The sequence below is a fragment of the Vigna umbellata genome, chromosome 9, assembly GCF_029865625.1.
Source record: "Vigna umbellata cultivar VRB3 chromosome 9, Vumbellata_1.0, whole genome shotgun sequence".
NCBI lineage: Eukaryota > Viridiplantae > Streptophyta > Magnoliopsida > Fabales > Fabaceae > Vigna > Vigna umbellata.
Window position 1 is genome coordinate 9353804 of NC_142173.1, and position 20093 is coordinate 9373896.

Sequence of the window (20093 nt, forward strand, 5' to 3'; positions counted from 1 at the left end):
CAGATTATTTTGTAAACCCTACACCCTTTCCTCCCTTCCTCCTCCTTGCCTCTCCTTGTCGCATTTCATTTCAAACTCACATTTTTTTCCTCCTGCACTCCTCTCCTCCTCCCTCATCACCAACTTCATTTGTTTTTAAGTTCTTCTGGTGCAACAATGTAGATATTCTTCTTTTCAAAGAGATAACTTCAAGGACAGATTTACTTAAGGTCATTAGAGAAATTGGGGCCTTAACCGCACTTGAAATTGCGGATCAGGCACCGCCGCACATGGAACTACGGTAGGGAGGGATGAGAACCTCACTTGGAGCTGCGGTTGACGGGTCACCGCAATTGGACTTGTGGTTGGCGTTCGACACTTTTGCGTGCAACCGCACTTGGAACTACATATGAGACTAGCCGCACTCCGACTTGCGATTTACAGTGGCCGCACTTGGAGCTACACTGCTTGTGTTTTTAGGGTTTCTTTTATTACTTTATTTTCTTTTATTATATTTAATTAAATTTGTTTAAAATTTATAAATTGTATTTCCTTATATTATTTATTATTTAGTATTTTTGATATTTATTTATAGTATTAAATTTGTTTAAAAAATATATGTATGAAATATTATGTTAGTATATTTAATTTATTTTGGTTAATATTTTATATAGTTTTTTGTTAATATTTTATATTTATATATTCTGTAAATTTTATTTTTATGTTATATTTTATGATTAAATAATATTGAATATGTTTTTGGAATATCTTTTCATTTTTTGATTTATTTTAAAGTCAAAAAATAAGAAGAGGAAAGAGATACATGTAGGGCAACAAAATGAGATTTAGGGTTGCTGGTGGTTACGAAATCATTAACTCATAATCAGTTTTTATTTAATTTTAATAAATTATTTAATAAATGAAGAGCAAATGTGTAAAATGGAAGGTGCAGGAGGAAATTAGTGAGATGCAGGGAGGACTCCTCTGCTTACTTTTTACTCTCTTATTTTTTGAAACAATACAAAAGTTTACACTTTTATTACTATTTTATCCTTATAATTTGTGTCAAATGAATGTAAAAGTGTGTCATGATACTATTTGTCTAATCAAAATTCGTCATCAAAATTATGTTGAACGAAAACCTAATTATAATTTAATTTTAAAAAAATGCAAATAATAAATTAATAAATTAATAAAAAGTAAAATAAATAATAGTTATAATTATAATTTAATTTTAAAAAAATGCAAATAATAAAATAAAGCAACTTAAAATAAATAAATAGTAATTGGTGTTTCATAATTTAATTTGAACATAAATTCTTACTATTGTAATAATTGATATAAAACTTACTAAATCAGAAATATAAAAATATTTTTAATTAAAATCATTGTTTCATAGATTATTAATTACAGTTTAAGTAATTAATTAAATAGTCTATTTCATAATTGTTTAGTAAAATTTCAAAATTATTATTAGAGAATAAAAAAAAATGTAGTTAGAAATTTTGATTTTAAATATGTAAAAATTATCACTACAAAAATTTAGATTTTTACCGGGGGTTATTTTTTCCGTTTCCGGCGGTTTTAACCCCCGGAAAATACGTTACCCGCGGTTAAAAAAATCGCTGGGAAAAGCTGCGTCGCTAAGTAATTACCGGCGGTTTTTTGAAAAACCGCCGGAATTAGCGGGGGTTATGAAAAACCGCCGGAAGTAGCGGGGGTTTTTGGAAAAACCGCCGGAAGTAGCGGGGGTTTTTGGAACAACCGTCGAAAGTAACGGGGGTTTTGGGAAAAACCGCCGGAAGTAGCGGGAGCTTTGGCAAAACCGCCGAAACTAGCGGGGGTTTTGAAAAAACCGCCGGAACTAGCAGGGGTTTTTCAAAAAACCGCCGGAAATGTGTATATATTTTTTTTTTTTTAGTTTTTGACTGTAATAAAATGAGATTATAATAAAATTAGTTTTATTAACCAAACATAGAATAAAATAATATAAACTAAAACTGAATATTATATAAAATAAACTATATTGTTCAAATTGTTCAACATATTAACATGTTCATACAAGTAATTGTTGATATATTAAAAAGAAAAATATTCAATACTAAATTAAAATATAAAAAATATGACTAAGATGTTCATTATATTACTAAAAAAGAAACAATGTCTAATTTTTTAGAGGTTTCTTAAGTGTCCACTCCCCTCAAACTCCTCTTAAGCTAATTGCCTCAGTTCCATTTGGTTGGGAAGAAAACCCAGAAAAACTTCTTCCTAATTTCTCATATGTATCAGTTCATCCTGTGTTTTCCAAACACGAGAAAATATTCATTCATGTAGAGCATCATCTTCAGGTTTTTTTGTTGCATGCAACTTTGGTCACGATGACAAAGACAAAGGAACCTGCAATTATAACAGTAAAAACATAACTAGTTTAGACCTTGAAGCTTGAAGCTTTTACATTTGATGGGACTAAGATACGAATATTATCTTGAAAATCACCTACTTTTAATGGATAAAATAATCATATACATCTATCCACTTTACCACCCATTTACTCTTACCACATTTCCATTTTCCACACAATTACGATATTATAATAGAATATCTTAAATGACTATTGTTTCACTCATTCATGTAGAAATATAGTTCATCTATACTATAAAGGATACAATACTTAAATGAAAAATTTGCTTACATATATAACAAATTTAGTTTAATTAAGTTAAGTAAAGGTAATCAAAGCTATTTGACAAAAAAGTTGTAGGGTTTTTAAAATATTTAAAACATTATTCACATGATAAATTATCCAATATCACATGAGTGGATTTCTTTGAATTCTGTGTCTACCAGTAGTACTTTATATATTTTATTCTGACTTACTTTTGCAATTAATTATCAACTATAAAATTTCACTATCAAATTTAACTGGCCTTACATGTGATTTTCTAGTTTATTAAATGTGAAAACTTATAATAGATATTAAGCATTCAACTTTTTATTGACATGTTGTGAAAGTAGAAGAAACATAGAAGACTTGTGGATATGTTTGTGACCATAAAGCTTTAATTTAAAATGCATTTTTTGGCATAATTATAGAAGTCTTCCGGTATTGATTTGATCCATAATACCACCCTATCATCATTTTTTGAGCTATGTATCTCCTCCATGCTACACCTTTGCCTCTCCTTTTTTTCTATTCTCTATGGATGTTATCACTTTTTTTATTATTTCAATTAAATATTTTGTGATACCTTTAATTCTCTGGTATCATCTTTCTCGGCAACAAAGACAGAGAGTCATCAAACTGATTGGAAGAAATTTTGGCACCTACTAAAATGAAATCAAATTCCTAGACAAATTACTTATTTATAAACCATGATTTATGATTGAAATAATCATGCAGCCAGAAAAGAAAAAACAGCACCTGATAATACACCAATCGCTGGAATGCATTTAATATCTTGCCTGTAAAGAGCAAATGACGTTTCGAAATCAATTTGACTCATTTAAATAAATTCAGTTAAAAAGTCATATGGACAACGGCTAGAAAACTCTATCAAGAAAACAGAGCAACAAATACTATACTTAAGGAAAAATGTCATGATGCCCCCAAGCTTTACTGTGTACTCATCATTTGAGGAATTTAAATGGATGTTGTATAATAAAGTATACACTCAAATAACCTATGCAATTTGAAATATATTTCAGAAAGCAGAAGTGCCTTTTTAAAATATTTCTTGCACCAACTTTATTATTATCCTGATAATGGACTCTTTGTTCCAGTTATCAGGGTTAGCAATAGCCTCTTTCTAGTATTTGAAATACAATTACAGCCTATATTCCAATCACATGTCATCGTTTTGACACATATTCATAATATATGCAGGATGCAGACATGAAAGGCCTCTCTACAATAGGGCAGGAGGCCAAACAATGGATTGGTGATGGAGGTTGTACCACTATTCTCCGAGGTCTCTGAAACGCATTAAGAGCAACCCAATTTGGAGATTTTGATTGGGATAAGAGAACACTTTTCAAGAAATTCAAGACATTGTTGTTGGAACTATTGCAGAAAATTAATATACAGATCAAATGGAAACAATATATTAGAATATAATTTTGATTTGAAGATAAGGAATAAGATAAGATATTCTATCGATTCAAAGAGTAAAAACAGATCATCAGATTTGTCTTAAAATTTTCTTTTTAAGTAAAGTCTTTTTGATGTGGAAAATCATTCCTTTCGTTCAAGTATTTGCGTTTTGATGAACACATAACCAAAGATGAAGAGTATTAATAATTATTATACCAGGGAGCTTCGTATGCCAATTCATATGGCCATCTACCAGCACACTGCCACAAGAACAAAATTAATTACAGATAGCAGAAAGTAGAAATCCAAAAGCAACAAGTTCAAATCCAAGAAGAAGTAAACGACTTGAATCAAAACAAGAACAACTTACCAATGTTTCTTAACAAATGAGGTCCACATAGTTACGAGCCGCTTCTGATCCTCAGAAAGACCAAGAAGCTCAAGTTTCTGCATATCAATTTTCTCAATTAATGATTCCTCAAAACATAACTGATTTTGTTGTTTATGGAGAAGAAGTTGAACTTACCTACAGAGAGGAACTATCTCCTCCTCAATGTCACGAGTCCAAAGGGGCACTCCATTTGAACAATAGTGATGGGATTAACAACATGTCCTCTCCTAATAGTATACATCCAATTAAAACTAACCCAATTCTAACCAATTCATAATTACCTGGTGCAGAGGGTGATTGGACCTCGAACTGATTCGAACAAACCAACCTAGGGTTTCTGAAATTGCAAATTTTAAACTTTAAAGAATAAAGAGCAAAGTTGGGTCAATATAACTACAAACACAAACCGACATTAATCAAAACTCACTCCAACCTTCGATTTCTCACCGCGTTCAGAAGTCAACGACCAAATCCAATCTCCTTCGACACACAGCGCGATACGAGCGATAGAGAACAAAGAGTGACTCTAGTGTGAGTAAGAGAGACCACGACGAAGACGACGCCAATGCTTCAAGGGCTTTTTGAGAAGGTGTAGAATCGAAACCAGTGGTGATGAGCGCAACTTTGGATTGTGTGATAAGATAAACCCTAAATCAGAACAAATTTGGTATCGCCGCCGTTTTCTTCTATGGTGCTTTTCGCGTCTTGGAGGATCTGTTCCTCAAAAAAGTATACGCCTCTCAGACCATCGGATTCCTCTCCTTCCTTCGCATCCCTCGCCACTGCCATTCCAACCGTCTACACATGAGTCCAAGCAAGGAATCGTTGGATTTGATGGTCTCCCAATCTCTAAGAGAAGCGCGCGAGGGAGGGTGGGGTTCAAAGGGAAAAGATAGGGTTGGGGAAAATGATTATGTGCGAGAAAATAGGGTTTGGAGAAAAATTAGAAAAATAAGGGAAATGATGAAGGCATAGAGAGGTAAATAGATATTTCGGGATTAAAACTTATTCTAGAAATAAAAAAAATATTTAGGGGCGGTTTCAGTTATAAACCGCCGGAAAGTTTTCGGGGTTCTTAAAACCGCCGGAAAATAACCTCTCCTAAAATATATTATTTTTGTAGTGTATATCGAAAAAGTAAAAAAATCTACAAATAAAAATTAACATGGAAAATTTATTTACCATGTTAATTTTTTTATGTATTTACTGAAGAGTAATAGATTTAAACAATAATATTTAAAAAATTATTTATAATATTAGAAATTAACATTTAACAATGATATATTTAAATACTTAGAAGATGGATATCATTTTTTATATATATGTAGAGCTAAGAAAAAATATTAGGCGAAATGGAAAGAAAAGGAAAATATAGTTAAATGAAATAGATTTACATTTTATTGAAATGTGGGTCTTATCATGTAATGTTGGTTGAGTATGTATTGTTTTGTAAGTTAAACAATTTCATCATGTTTTGGTTTACGAAAAAACCATGATTTGAACGAATAATCTAACATTATCCTATGATTCTTTCGATGCAATTTGGATGAAGAGCTTGAATTTTTTTTCCCAACATTTTGTCACATTGATTTATGTTGTGGATGATTTTTTTCATCAACAACTTGAATTGAACATCGATAACTAATTCATTTTATTTTGTTTATTGTCCATATAATATAATGTTCCAATGATACGAAATGGCTAAATCAAAAGTACACTTGCATGGGATGATTATTGTTTTTAGGGATAATATGTAAAATCACTACCATTATGACTTTCTTAATAATTACTTATTAGATAAGTCACGCTCTTATATAAATTATAGGACTAACATTTTTGGCATCAGATGGATTTAAAAACATAATAATTTGTTTTATAGATATTTCAACCTTAACATACAACCAACCATGCTTTTAAAATGAATTTTGAATTGAAAAAAAAATGAACTAAATATGTTTTTAATTTTTATATAAAATTATCTTTTTCTTGTTTTAAAGATCATTTTCATCTTAAATTTTATTGATGAATAAATGTAATTCTGGTAATTAAATATTGTAACATTTATAATATGTGCTGACATGTGAAAATAGAAAATAGAAAAGAGATTATTCCAAATGAGTTGAATGAAATATTTTTGCCATTTTTTATGTTTTAATTTTTTTTTATATATTTTTAAGAGAGTTATTAATATAACATCATTCTCTATTTTGAATTCTTTTTCAACACATACATACGCACTTGCCCCTCCACCCACCCACCTCACCTATATATTGTTATTTTTTTTTATGTCTATATAAACTCTTCTTTCTTGAAATTAGGTTAATTTGTATCCATACATCCGAAATTTATAAATTAGTTTAATGAAATCTTTCTTCTTTTCTTTTTGTTTGTATTTTTTTTCATTTTTTTGTTCGTATTTTTTTCATCAACCTTAAGCTTGTCTTTGGATAAAAAGATGTACTCTAACCACAAACGGATGTATGAATATGTTAGATATTTGTTTTTATGTATTTGAGAATGTTTGTTGGGAAGGTTTGAGAATGATGAATGGAGTGAACCATCTTCATAATTTGAAGAGATGTGCGAGGACATGCTTTCAAGTTATAGGAAAATGATACTTAGACAACAAATTTTGACAACATTTCGACACAGCACACGTGTCAGCGTTTGAGCGGCCCACGTTTTGGTTGGAAAAAGCTGCTGCGTTCTGAGAAAGTCTGATGAAACCTGCTTCAACGCTGACGGGCACGGGCACGGGCAGATTGGGGTGTGCGTTTCAAAAATTAAAATGACGTGGCAATGACAGAATTGGGGGCAGATTCAAATTTTAGGGTTGTTTCGAAAATTTGAGATTCAAATATTTTGAGAGAGAGAGAAAACGGAGAACATTTGATGGAGCACCTTCTTTCCTTCTTTCCTTCTTTCCTTCGAACCAGCCACCACAGCTGTCGCCGGATACGCGCCGCCCGTAGACGTTGCCGTTTTCGCTCCATCCAGTGCCGCCGGTGTCCGTCGTCTTCCACCCAGCCACGCAGTTCCGTTTGCGGGTCGCCGCAGCGCCAGTGTTGGCAGACGAACCGAAGACGGCATCGTCTTCCCTCCGGCCCAGCCAACCAAGTTTGCGTTTTGAGTATCGATTCCTCCCACCCGCTTCCTTCCCTGTGCCGGACCGTTGCGGTGGCCGCCGGACTGCCGTCGGAGTGTCGCCGGACCAAAAATAGTCCCACTTGGTCCCTTCCCTTCCCTTGATGATATTTTATGGACTTGCAAATCTCTTTTGCCAGTAAACCAACTTCCTTAGATTGTACTGATTCATTGGATGGTAGAAATACATAAATTTGTTGCAATATATGCTGTCTTTTTGGACGAATTTCTCATAAACTATGCTTAGAATATATGTTCATTAGATTTGATAGAGTATTGAGATCAAGTTCTTTAATTGCTTGAATAGACCCAAAACTATTTTTGTCGTTCTTGGATTTATTTTGTTAATTTGAGTTGACAAATCATGATACAATGATAATTTTGTTTCGGTTCTTACATGTTTTAATCACATCTATTGGTTTGAAATTCCACAGGAGACTATTGGATGACTGTTGATAATGGAATCATTAGGTAGGCAGACATAATTGGAGGGTTGGTGGAGTGGGAAACATTAGTGGAAGTTTGTTAAGTGGGAATCATTAGTGAAGATCGTGGGAATCATTAGTGAAGATCGTGGGAATCATTACTGGGGCCCTAAACGAGGGGAGCGATCAAGACGAGAGAGGGAGTGATCAGGACGAGCGGTAGATGAGGGGAAGGGATTAGGACGAGCGGTAGATGAGGGAAAGTGATTAGGACGAGTGGTAGACGAGGGGAAGTGATTAGGACGAGCGGTAGATGAGGGACAGTGACTAGGACGAGCGATAGATGATGGGAAGTGATTAGGACTATTTTAAAACAGCAAACCGTTTTAAAACCTATTATATACTGTTAAGACGAACGCCTTGTAAAGACCGAACGTTCAACTGAGAATAAGATCGTAGACAACGAACGTTCACTAACACATAAAATGAACGCCCATCGAACAGCAAGCCAGGACGCTCGTCCAGCGCGCAGCGCAGAGGACGCCCATAGAACAGCAAGCCATTTCAGCTTTTAATTTTCATAATTTTGTCAATTGTTTTTAACTTTCAACTTTTAATTAATTTAATTTTCCTTGCAAAACAATCCAAAAAAAAACCCCCCTTTTTTTCGTGTGTCATCTATGACTGAACCGCAATACTTCCTAGTCTATACTGCATTAATTCAAATCATCAATAACTCGTTAAATGGATTTAGAATCTTAAACAAAAGATGAACATTGGGGCACCTATTGCTGCACCAAATTCAATAAACTGGCCGTAAAAGGTTTTCATATGACGCTACAAAAGCGTACATTAACATAATTACAATTTGGTTCTTAGGAGGACCACGAAAGTCACTATTGACTCGGTGTTCAAGAATCCATATAACAATTCCAATCACAAAAAATGAGACAGTCGTAGCACACCACATATCTGCTGTAAATGGTTGATAGGACGAGCGTCCTCTGCGCGCTGGACGAGCCTCCTCTCTGCGCGCTGGACGAGCGTCCCCTCTGGGCGACAAGTGTCTGGGCGAGCGTTCTCCGCTAGCTGGGCGAACGATCTCCGCTCTCTGGACGAGCGTCCACTTTCTGGACGAGCGTCCTCTGCGCGCTGGACGAGCCTTCTCTGAGCGCTGGCCGAGCGTCCTCTGCGCTGCGCGCTGGACGAGCGTCCTGGCTTGCTGTTGGATGGGCGTTCTCTTCTCGATGCTGACAGCCAAATGATGCGCTCCAAGTCTTTGACAGTATCCAATCCTTATTCTACTTCGAAATAAACAAAAAAAGCATCAAAAAATATTTAAACAGTCAAAATTATACTTATATTGTTACGTGCCTGAATCTGGAATGTAACTAGAACGCTCTCTTCACACACTTTCACAAGCAAGGGATAATGAAAACAATAGCTGAATGAACCTCTTTTATTAAATAAGAATACTGGATCAAGAAAACAAACAATAACTGGGAGCAGGATCTCCGTCAGTTATCTGAGAGCATAACCTCTCTTACAAAATTCCCAAATCAAAAGCATAACTTTTTCCCTAGGTTCCTCCTCTATTAATACTAATTACTCCTTCCCAAAAAGGGCCGAGAATAATAATAACTATTATTTATTATAATTATCTGGTAAGAATATATCTATTCTTATTTATTATATTTATGCGTATTTATTATAATTATCTGGTAAGAATATATCTATCCTTATTTATTATATTTATGCGTATTTATTATATTTCCTTCTATACTATCCTTCTGTTGTCAGATTGACGCTCGTCCTTGCTCAGGCCGCTCGTCCCTTGCTCGTTCAGCCCTTGTTGCTTCCACTCCCTCAGGACGCTCGTCCTCGCCCCTCGTTGCTTTCCCTCGCTCAGGCCGCTCGTCCCCTCCCCTCGTTGCTTCCACTCGCTCAGGACGGTCGTCCTCGTCCCGCTCGCTCTGCTCTCTTTCTCTTCTCCTTGTCGTTCGGCCATCAAGCTCCTCCCTTTCAACCGTTCGGTCATTGTCTTCTTCCGTACGGTCCCCTTCTCTCTCCCTCCTATATCTTCGTCTCTCGTAAACTCGCCAGGTCCTAACATATATCAACAATTATATACTTTTCATGAGAATTAACACTAAAACTTACTCAAAAGCACAACAATTTAAGCAACAAAAACAAGTAAAATTTACACCTATCACTCCTCTCAGCCAAAGGTGTTAATTATACAACTAATCACCCTGCATGTTTTTATGCCACCAAAGATCTATAAATTGACGTACACATATCACATCTCTTGATATAGTTTCCAACAAAAAATATCACAAATCAAAATTAAATTTTAACAAACAACTAAACACACATCCAAATCCACATCTATGTTTGGCACCACTTACTGTAAACAAAGGCTAAAAGATTTCAGGATAAAAATTGACAAACCACACGAAAAGATGATAAAGGAATGTGCTGTACCATTGTCCTGATGCTGCAGAGCAATAAAGCCCGGTATTTGGATCATAATAATAGCCCAAATTGCTGCTATAATAGTACCTGGACCATCAAATATTGATGTCAGAACAAGCTTATAACAGCTCTTTTTGGTAACAGAATTCATTAGAAGAAGAAGTGGGTACAAACCCTCAACTTTTGCCACCTCCTTAATACCATAATGATTTTTTTTTTGGTTTTGAAATTTACAACAAAGATAAATAATGTCATGTATATCAGACTATTTCCCAAAATTTACGTGGAAGAGAAGAGCCATACCCAGAAGATTCATCATACACATAATCATTTTGCAATGCTCCACCTGAAAGAAAAGTAGAACAATGTTAAGTAAATACTAATCAAATAAAAATCAGTAACAAAGACTTTGGAGGCCAATTTACCTACCCTCAGTGCCAGAATTTATGGCGTCCGATGAAGATTGACTAACTGTATTATTTTCATCTGTAGATGGCTTACTGTTATCATCCTCGTCAGCAAACATATCGTAATCACCTTCACCAGTGCTAGAGGCTTCTCCACTAGCCAAATGTTGATTTGATGGACCTTCTTTTGCCCGGGCTAACTTCTCATATCCTTCTGAAAAGGGGAGAATGTAGAAGGCATAAGCATTAAGCAGTTAATACCACGAAACTGGCACCCTTCACTCGTTCTCATAAACCTAAATATCGACAACATCATAGAAAGAAGAAAGAAGAGCCAAGGAAAAATTGACAATTAATAACCTGCCCCAAAATCCAACACTTAACTAATATGGAGGTCCAAAGATAGTTTCTCCAAACACTAAGAATAACCAAACACCATGTATGATATTGATAATAAAACAATAAATTCTATCTTGCATCATGACCATAATAACAACATAAGTTGAACAGTATTATAATAGTAAAACCAAGTAGTTAAATCAAATAAATTATAAAATCAAACAGCATATTACATCATGTTGTTAACAATGTAAACATAATGAAACAACAAAACATAATATAAGTAGAATAAAGCATAGTGTATAACACTAACCCGCTTCACGATCAAAAACCTCTCACTTTTCATGATAAACATATGCGAAAAAGGTCAAGGAGCCAAAGTTAAGCATAATGTAGGCATAGCAACTAAAGATACAGTGAATCAAAACAAGTCGCATGACATAGAGTCTCATCAGCCTATCTAAATGATTACATGTTTACACAATGCATAATCTACAAAGCCCGGAGGGATTAACTCAACTGTATTCACCATTCTCCATCAGCTTCATAGCATCCTCAGTTAGCTGGTCAAATACAACCTTAGTCTCAGCAGACATTTTTGCCTTTCTGTCACTGTTACCTTTTAGCCTTCTCAAGGCTTGCAAAACCTATTGGAAGAATATCGGTTAATACTGCCCAACTAATGAACCTCAAAAAACTCTTAACGAAGTAGATATATGATATATAATTCCAGCCTAGTCAAGTATAAAGATTTACAAGATATAAAGAGAACATGTAAATGAACATGATATAAAATTAATAATTGCAGTTAGATACAAGCCAAATATAACTTTAAATATTGTTTCTTATATTTTTATCTTTATGAACACCATTAATCCTTTATTTTGAAAAAATGGCAATTAACAGGCTTTCTCTGATAACGGTTTAGGGTTGCCATACTCAACTCAAGTTAAAAGTAAATTTGCATACGCAACTATGGAGTCAACAGCAGATTCGGGTTCTCTTATTTTCTGTATTTATTTGTTCCAACTTGAAAAGCACAATGTCAAAATTACACATTCCTTACACGTTCAGATTTGAGAGTAAAATATTTTTAACTGGATAATATTTTTTAAGGATATGAACTACCCTTAGCAAGAAATTCCACAACTCCTTGGCCACATAAAAAACCAATGATTGCCTAAACAAATGGATGATCTACAACTACTCTGGAGTGAATTGGAAAATAAATATTGTATTTTACAATGATACTTCAGTAGAACAAAGAAATAAAAAATCAGAAAATTAAGAATGATAAAATACATACATACCGTTTCCCCAAGTTCAAGAACATTTGCAATCCGCCTCTTCATGACGGCAATATCTTTAGAAGAAAGGTCCGGCGGCACTCCGGCACAGGGACGGAAGCAGCTGGGACGAAGCGACACCTTCAACGCCTCCCTAAGTTGCTGGGCCGGAACGGACGGAACACGATGCCGTGTTCGCTTCGACCGGTCGACGTCGGACCTCCGGCGCCCCTGAAACGGAACGGGCTGGAGGCGTTCGATCTCTCCGACACGGCCTTCGACAGTGAACGGCGGCACTCCGGCAAGGACTCGGTCTCTCTCTCTGTTCGCTGGTGAACCCTTTCTCCAACTCTCTCGTCTAGGTCACACAAGTGGGTTTCTGTTGTTCGCGCTTCTCTGTCTACGAAGGTCGAATACCATTTGAAATTTGAAACGCACAAACGCAAGCTGCCCGTGCCCGTCCTCGCCACGTCAAATTTGAAGCAGGTTTGATCAGATTTTCTCAGAACGCAGCAGCTTTTTTCGTTGTAAACGTGGCCCTCTCATTCGCTGACACGTGGGCTGTGTCGAAATGTTGTCAAAATCTGTTGTCTAAGTATCATTTTCCCAAGTTATATGGAAAGACAAAAATAGTACTTTGTTTTGATTTGAATTAAAACTGCAACCAAACATACAGATGTGTCCTAGTCAATATAAGATTTTTTTACATTGAATGTTTGAGGAACTCAAACTTTTATTATTGATGTTGCAGGGAGCTGAATCAAGATAATAATGCAGTAGGTTGAAGGCATAATCGATTTTACGTCATAGAATCGATTCTGAATCCGAAATCAATTACGCTAAGCTTAGAATCTGAAACTGGAACGATTACCATTATCATTTTTATTTTATATTCATTTTAACTATAAGGGTAAAACTGGAACGATTTTATTTTTTAATTTATTCATTACTTAAAAACATTCTTTTTCTCATATTTGCTTAAACTTTGCAAAACATTAAAGTTGTACAGAATTTTAAATTTGAATGAAAACAAAACAAAAGTTCATTTTGAATAGACTATGACAAAGTGTTTTTTAATTGATTTTTATTTGTAAACAAACATAAACTTGCTTGTATTATATTAAAACATCTAAACAAATATTCACCGTTATTTTATGTTAGAGAAATTTTTTAAGAGCTTTTAATTAAGTATAAATAAATATGTAAGACGGACAGACAAATTGATCGGACTAAAATTCATACTAGGAATTACAGGCAAAATATTTACCTGCCCAATATTTTAATTCTCTAATTTTAAATCATATATTTTTATCATGCTTATATAAAAAAACATGGAAAAAAAAATAATCACTACATCATATATATAGGAATCTGAAATTCTGACGTAGGGAGAAGGCATAGTGAATAATGTTACAGCATCATAACTGAAAAAGTCTCTACAGCATGCATTGGATGAAAATTATGCAAGGAACAGTTATTCATATAAAGACGACAACGTTTCATTCGTCGTCCCCTTATTAATTTCAAAGATTGAAGGAGAAGCGTTCACTGTCTCACTCCGATTCTACCAATAAGGCGCAAAAAGAAGCCATGGACATCGACGATACACTATTGGACGAGAAAGCAAGAAGAACGAGAGATCTGCTCGCCAGTTTCTACTCTCCAATCCCTTCAGCGTCCTCCAACAATCCTTTTTCCAAACACATCTCACCCGATGACATCAATTCCTCTTCCTTCCAACCTGATCAGTACATGAAAATCATGGTACATGTAGTTATTCTTTTCTGTTTTTCGAGATTGAATGACATTATACTCTCGTTTACGCTGACGAATGTGACTGTGATCTGTTGACATTAAAACAATCGCTTTGAAGGCGCGAAAGAGCAATTTGGAAGGTCTACTCCAGAAGCACGTTGAAATGGTAGCTGAAATAAAGAATCTAGATACTGACTTGCAAATGCTCGTCTACGAGAATTATAATAAGTTCATCTGCGCTACAGATACTATAAAGAGGTACTGTCTTTTTTATACTTTATTATGATGTTACTTTTCTGTTAAATTTTGCTACTTCACATGCAATTTCCATCGTTACACTGTAATGTGAAAAATTCTCCTATTTTCTCACGTTCATCTTGCTATATATATGTGTGCGTGTGATTTTTTTTTAACGTACGATTTACTTTGGAGAAAAGAAGATCAGAGTAGTTTTTTTTTTCAAACAGGATGAAGAGTAATATTTTAGGGATGGAGGAAAATATGGAACAGCTTCTTGAGAAGGTAAGCATTTACTTATTTATTAAGAGATTGATAGATCGAATATAAAACTAGAAGAGTTTGAGTTTCTTTTATATTTTTAGTAGGGAACTTTTTTAATCCGTTTTGAGATTTATTGTTTTCACTTTTCACTCCTCGAACTTTCTTGCTGTAAAGAAAAAAAAGATGCGCAAAAGTTCATGAGTATTCCACGTTTTTTCCCGGTGCAGATAATGTCTGTACAATCAAGGAGTGATAGCGTTAACACTTCTCTGTGCGAAAATAGGGAGCATATAGAGAAAATGCATCGGACATGCAATCTTCTTCGTAAAGTTCAGGTATCAAAGCAATGACTCTGCCTCACAAAGTTTTTGATGGAATTCATATATTTTTTCCTTACTCGCGAAGGTTATGTTTTATACCATTTTCATCGTTGTGGATGAGCAGTTCATATATGACCTACCTGATAGATTAGGCAAGTGCATCAAGTCCGAGGCCTATGCAGACGCGGTCAGGTTCTACACCGGTTCAATGCCAATTTTTAAGGTCCTGTTTGGCTGATATTATTAATGATTCAACCCGTTTGGCTGCTTCTACGGTTTTATATACCTTTACCTCACAATCGGACAGATTATTTTCCTATAATGTAAAAGTTAAGCCTCAGATGAGATATTTTCTTTTCCTTTTTCCCTCTTTACTAGGCCTATGGAGATTCATCATTCCAAGATTGTAAGCGAGCATCTGAAGAAGCAATAGCTATCATAGTAAAAAATTTGCAGGTATAGTTCTTTTACATTTTTATACATTTTATCTTCAGCTTGGTACATGCCCATTGTAAGATAGAATTTGAGTATGAAACTTATGATAAAATTGGGTTCGATTAGACTAGATTAGCTTGTTCTATCCTTCCTTTCTAAACCAATCTTCTAAACATGATCTAAGAGCTTAAGGAGTGCAGTGAACTCGAAGTCTCTAATAGTATGCTTAGTAGAATAAACAACTGATGGTATATGTTTTTGAGAAGTTTTTCTTCATAATTTGACATTTTTTTTCTCTAACCAGGGAAAAGTATTTTCAGATTCTGAATCAATGCAAGTGAGAGCCGAGGCTGCAGTTCTCTTGAAACAGTTGAATTTTCCTGTCTGTACTAATCTCTTTTCCTTGAAACAACATTTTGTACCGTGTTAACTGTTGAGGTTTTGTTTATTTTTCAATATTTGCAATAAATGGGGAAAATTATATTCTTGTGCAAAAATCCATTTTCTCTTGCATTTTGTAAGAGTTGCAGGGATCGATAAGTTTTCAGTTTATTAACAGGTGGACTATTTGAAGACAAAGCTACTAGAGAAGTTGGAGCTTTCGCTTACAGACGTGCAGATTATCCCTGAAGTAATAAAGAATGAGTATCCCTCTGTTCACGAGGTAAGCAGTTCAGAGTATTATCCTTTGTCTAATGCACTTTTCTTCAAAATCTTCATGTTTTTATTTGCTATACTGTTGCTATCTTTGTTTAAGATTTTGTTCAAATGCCACGTTGTGTGCGGCTCTTGTATGTAGCTCTTATCAAATGGTCATTGTTTAGGTCATCCGTCCCCTTGGTGACAACACACAAACAACATTAAGATTATTTGTCTTAGAAAAGCGTCTATGGTAAGATATGGTTTGGTGAAGCGATACGGGGATGAGATAGTTATGTTGGGTATTAAATTCTTGTAGAATATATATAATTTCTCACAATATTTGGGAATATAGGTGAGTCATGTGCAGAGAAAGGATATCAGTGGCTAACAATGATTAAGTAGTGGACATAATATCCATGATTAATGCTGTCAAAATAATTTTATAATTTTAGTATTCGCACATTGCTTAAAATGTCAGTAAATATTCTCAATATCAAGATAAAAATAAAGGTCAATGCTTTGAACTGTATTACCCAGTATTAATTCCATTACTGCTCTCTTATTCCAATTAATTGAGATACCAAATGACAATGATAAACTTCAAAAAAGTAACTAACAAGTTATTGGCTTTTGTAATAAAAACAAACTAAAACTTTTGAAGCAACAAATATTTTGAAAGGGAGTAGAGAGTATTTCTTATTATAAGATGAATTTACTACAAACTTCAAATTCATAGAATCACCCATCCTGCAATTATGTGAGACAAAGGTTTTGTCATTGTAATCCTTCTGTTAAAAAACAATTATTGGGTGAAAGGGTGTTGCTTCATGCCATGTTTTACTTTTATTTTTTCATATATGATATACCTTCGTTGGTAGTTATGGTTAGATGACTGATGAATTAAGCGTACGGTTCTGTCCCTATTTCCTAACACAGGCAGCCATTAACGAGTTCGTGGAGGCCCTTCGTGCATTTCGAGTAATATTTCCAGATTCAGAAAAGCAATTAGTTAAACTTGCTCAAGACCTGCTGACCAAGTTAGGATCTTTACGTTACAATGCAAAGTACCGTTAAATTTAATACATTACATAAAATTTTCATTATATGCAAATTAATATTTTAATTGTTATTCAGGTACTTTGTAATTGTAGAAGCGTATGTGATGACACGGATTTGTTCGGAAGATCTACTTGGCGTTCTTAGTAAGTAGTTTGATTATGTTACTACATCACTCATTTATATGTTAATGTAATTTCTTACATTAACAAAACACACTTGTTTTCATTTTTTAATTCATATTAGTTTTTTTGTAACCATCAAAGAAAACTTATTATGATTCTTGTAGGAATGATTTTGTGTAATGATAGTTGTTTTGTTAAAAAAGATAGCCAAGTTTAAAAGGGACGAATTGAACTCCCTTCGTAATTTTAAAAAATCTTTGAAATTTAGAATGAAAAGGTTTATAAACTAAATTTGATCAAAGGATTTAAGATTATCATTTTCCAGATATTTGAAATCTGCTTAATCACCAAAGTAGAAATATCAAGTTATGCTATTGTATGCGTGAATAAAAGTTACACAAAACTGATTGATTCAATTAAAATGCAGAAACAAGAAGAACCAAAAACTAAGATAATTCACTAAACAAAATTAAATTGAGTAGAGAAGAAGAATTGCATACAGGCTTTTTTATGCTAATTCACTCTTCACAGAGCTACATTTAGTTTGCCTAGCCACAATAACCAGGCTTCCATTGAACAAAAAGTTTACAAACACTTAAGAAACAAGAACACCCAAGAACATCACTCATGCACCCTACAAAATCTATTATTGACAGCAATAACACTATGTTACTGAGCTGTCAATGGAAAATTTATTCAGAAACAACTAAACACACACAAGAAACAAAAAACAAGGAATAATATTGCTTGATTACACAAATCAGTACATATCAACATAGTTTCAGGTGAGAAGAACTCAGTTTCCTTTTTCAAAATGATTAATGCTCCAAGAAACTAGTTTCTGCCTATAAATAACTCTTTCAAGATTGCAAAGAATTTTAAAATTTTTTGCTCAGAAGTTGTATCAAAAGAAGTCAGAGTAAGAGAGTTAATAAATTCAAATGGTTCATTTTAATATGTTAATTTCATTCACTAGTAAAATTAATAGATTAAAACTATGTTTTAACAAATTAAAATAGACTAGTCTAAACCTTCTGAATGCAAAATAAAAAGTTTAATATACTAAAAAGTGGTTTTAATATATTAAAAACTTCTCCTCAGAACTGATCATGATTCTAAGTAATTTTAATAAATTAGAATGAATATTTAATCAATTAAAATGTTACCTTTCAAATAGATAAGAACACTTTAGTATATTAAAATAATATCTTTAATCAATTAAATTCTTCTTATTACCAAATTAAGATCAAAAGTACTTTCAAGTGACTTTCTAAATTCATTTATCAGATTAAATCATACAAATGAAACTCAGCGAAGATATGCTCTGATCTAAGCAACTACTACTAATGAAAATACATTTTCTAAACATCCAAGTCTTTACTCTTCAATCTTCAAAAGACAAGATAAATTCTCTAAACATCCAAGTCTTTAGTCTTCAATCTTCAAAACAAGATATGTTTTGACAAGGTTAGATTAATCAAATCTTCACATCTTCATCAAAGTGTGTACAGTAAAGCAGGAACCTCAATAATGTCAACATGTTTAACATCAACGTATGCAATGCGTTTTTTCTATTCTATTTGATGATTTATTGCAACAGAGTGCACACTCAATGATATCTTGTATAATGCGTTAGACTTTAAGGAAAACCTCGTCATGATCTCCATTTATTGCAGCTGGATAGACATTTGCTAAATCAAGTTAATTAAAAGAGATATCTTCTATAATATCATGCTTTTATAACGCTATAATTGTGTTCTCAAGAAATATTTTCAAAGCTAACATTAATGTAAACAGTTTTTGGATCTGATTTTGTTGTTTTCAAATGTGTAATTTCACTTGGGAACAGGAGTTATCTGGAATGACGTGCTCCGATTGGTTGAAGTCTTAGAGGATATATCTCTCTCAAATAATTCCCTCGAGGTCATCTATCAATGTTATTAGCTCCACTTTGACTTTAATCAATAAATTTTGCTTTTCAACTCAGCATTCTCCTTTTCTTTTCACAATGCAATCCCAATGAAAGTTCCAGTTCAAAAAAGGATATTCATCCAAAACATTTCCAGGCTACCAAGAATGCTGTCAAGCTGTATATTAGAAGTGCATTTTTTCATCTAATGCAAGACATCTCAGGTTAGTTCATAGGAAACATCTGATTTTTAATTTAAGCGAAAAAGTTGAAATGTTTACATTGTCACACTATGGGTGAAAGGAGACATAAAATCCTTAGACTCTCTGTGTTAATGATCATAAGCACAAAATGGACAATATTACGTTGTCAGGGTTTCTAGTCTTATAAAGTTTGAAGTTTAATATTGGCTGATTTGATTTCGCCACAAAAATAGTTAACAAACAATGTGTAATAGCCATTCTCTGAGTTAGCTTCTGTTTGGTAGATCACCTCTTAAAAGTGCTGAAACGGGGCGGAGCAGAGGAGTACTCATTGGAAGTTGCCTTAGATGCTAGCATCAAAGCAGTTTACGACGGAGGCAGGAACGTTTTGCTGGTAAACACATTGATGTACCTAGACACGTAGAAACAAGATCATATTTATGCATGTATAAACACATAATATCATTGTTAAAAAAACTCAGATTATTTGTGTTTTGTGTTGTTTAATATATGTTTAATCTTTCCCTCGATTATTTCAGGATATCCACAAAATTCTAGATGACAACTTAGAGATTGTAGATAAACTAAGAGAGTTAATAATTGATTGGGTT

At 33.9% G+C, this 20093-nt stretch overlaps 2 protein-coding genes and 1 pseudogene across 2 annotated transcripts in view; 1 reads left to right on the plus strand and 2 right to left on the minus strand.

Annotated features, from left to right (window-relative positions):
- Positions 1-2032: 2032 nt before the first annotated feature.
- Positions 2033-7550, minus strand: LOC124829796 (uncharacterized). Its single transcript, XM_088099209.1, has 7 exons — positions 7394-7550; positions 4742-4797; positions 4440-4516; positions 4286-4329; positions 3401-3441; positions 3228-3325; positions 2033-2376 (listed from the first exon to the last, which is right to left on the minus strand). The coding sequence occupies exons 1-6, from the start codon at positions 7548-7550 to the stop codon at positions 3230-3232; spliced, it is 471 nt and encodes a 156-aa protein (XP_087955335.1). The 3' UTR covers positions 2033-2376; positions 3228-3229.
- Positions 7551-9825: 2275 nt separating this feature from the next.
- LOC148192483 (uncharacterized) lies at positions 9826-13410 on the minus strand (annotated as a pseudogene).
- Positions 13411-14022: 612 nt separating this feature from the next.
- Positions 14023-20093, plus strand: part of LOC148192484 (vacuolar protein sorting-associated protein 51 homolog) — a 6602-nt gene continuing 531 nt past the window's right edge. Inside the window, exons 1-14 of the mRNA XM_088099210.1 lie at positions 14023-14300; positions 14410-14549; positions 14759-14813; positions 15020-15127; positions 15237-15335; positions 15491-15568; positions 15852-15929; positions 16107-16211; positions 17126-17226; positions 17324-17391; positions 19220-19293; positions 19437-19503; positions 19767-19876; positions 20022-20090. Of these exons, the coding sequence (XP_087955336.1) occupies positions 14127-14300; positions 14410-14549; positions 14759-14813; positions 15020-15127; positions 15237-15335; positions 15491-15568; positions 15852-15929; positions 16107-16211; positions 17126-17226; positions 17324-17391; positions 19220-19293; positions 19437-19503; positions 19767-19876; positions 20022-20090 (1326 nt within the window). The 5' untranslated portion in view covers positions 14023-14126. The remainder of the gene's footprint in view (positions 14301-14409; positions 14550-14758; positions 14814-15019; positions 15128-15236; positions 15336-15490; positions 15569-15851; positions 15930-16106; positions 16212-17125; positions 17227-17323; positions 17392-19219; positions 19294-19436; positions 19504-19766; positions 19877-20021; positions 20091-20093) is intronic.

What these genes read in the sequence shown, in the direction of transcription:
- LOC124829796 (XM_088099209.1), bottom strand. Translation starts at nt 7,550, where the DNA reads ATGCCGTCTTCGGTTCGTCTGCCAACACTGGCGCTGCGGCGACCCGCA. An exon ending in CCAATCACCCTCTGCACCAG is followed by an intron (nt 4,517 to 4,741) that starts GTAATTATGAAT and finishes ATTGATATGCAG; the next exon opens with AAACTTGAGCTTCTTGGTCT. An exon ending in AGCGATTGGTGTATTATCAG is followed by an intron (nt 3,326 to 3,400) that starts GTGCTGTTTTTT and finishes TAATTTGTCTAG; the next exon opens with GAATTTGATTTCATTTTAGT.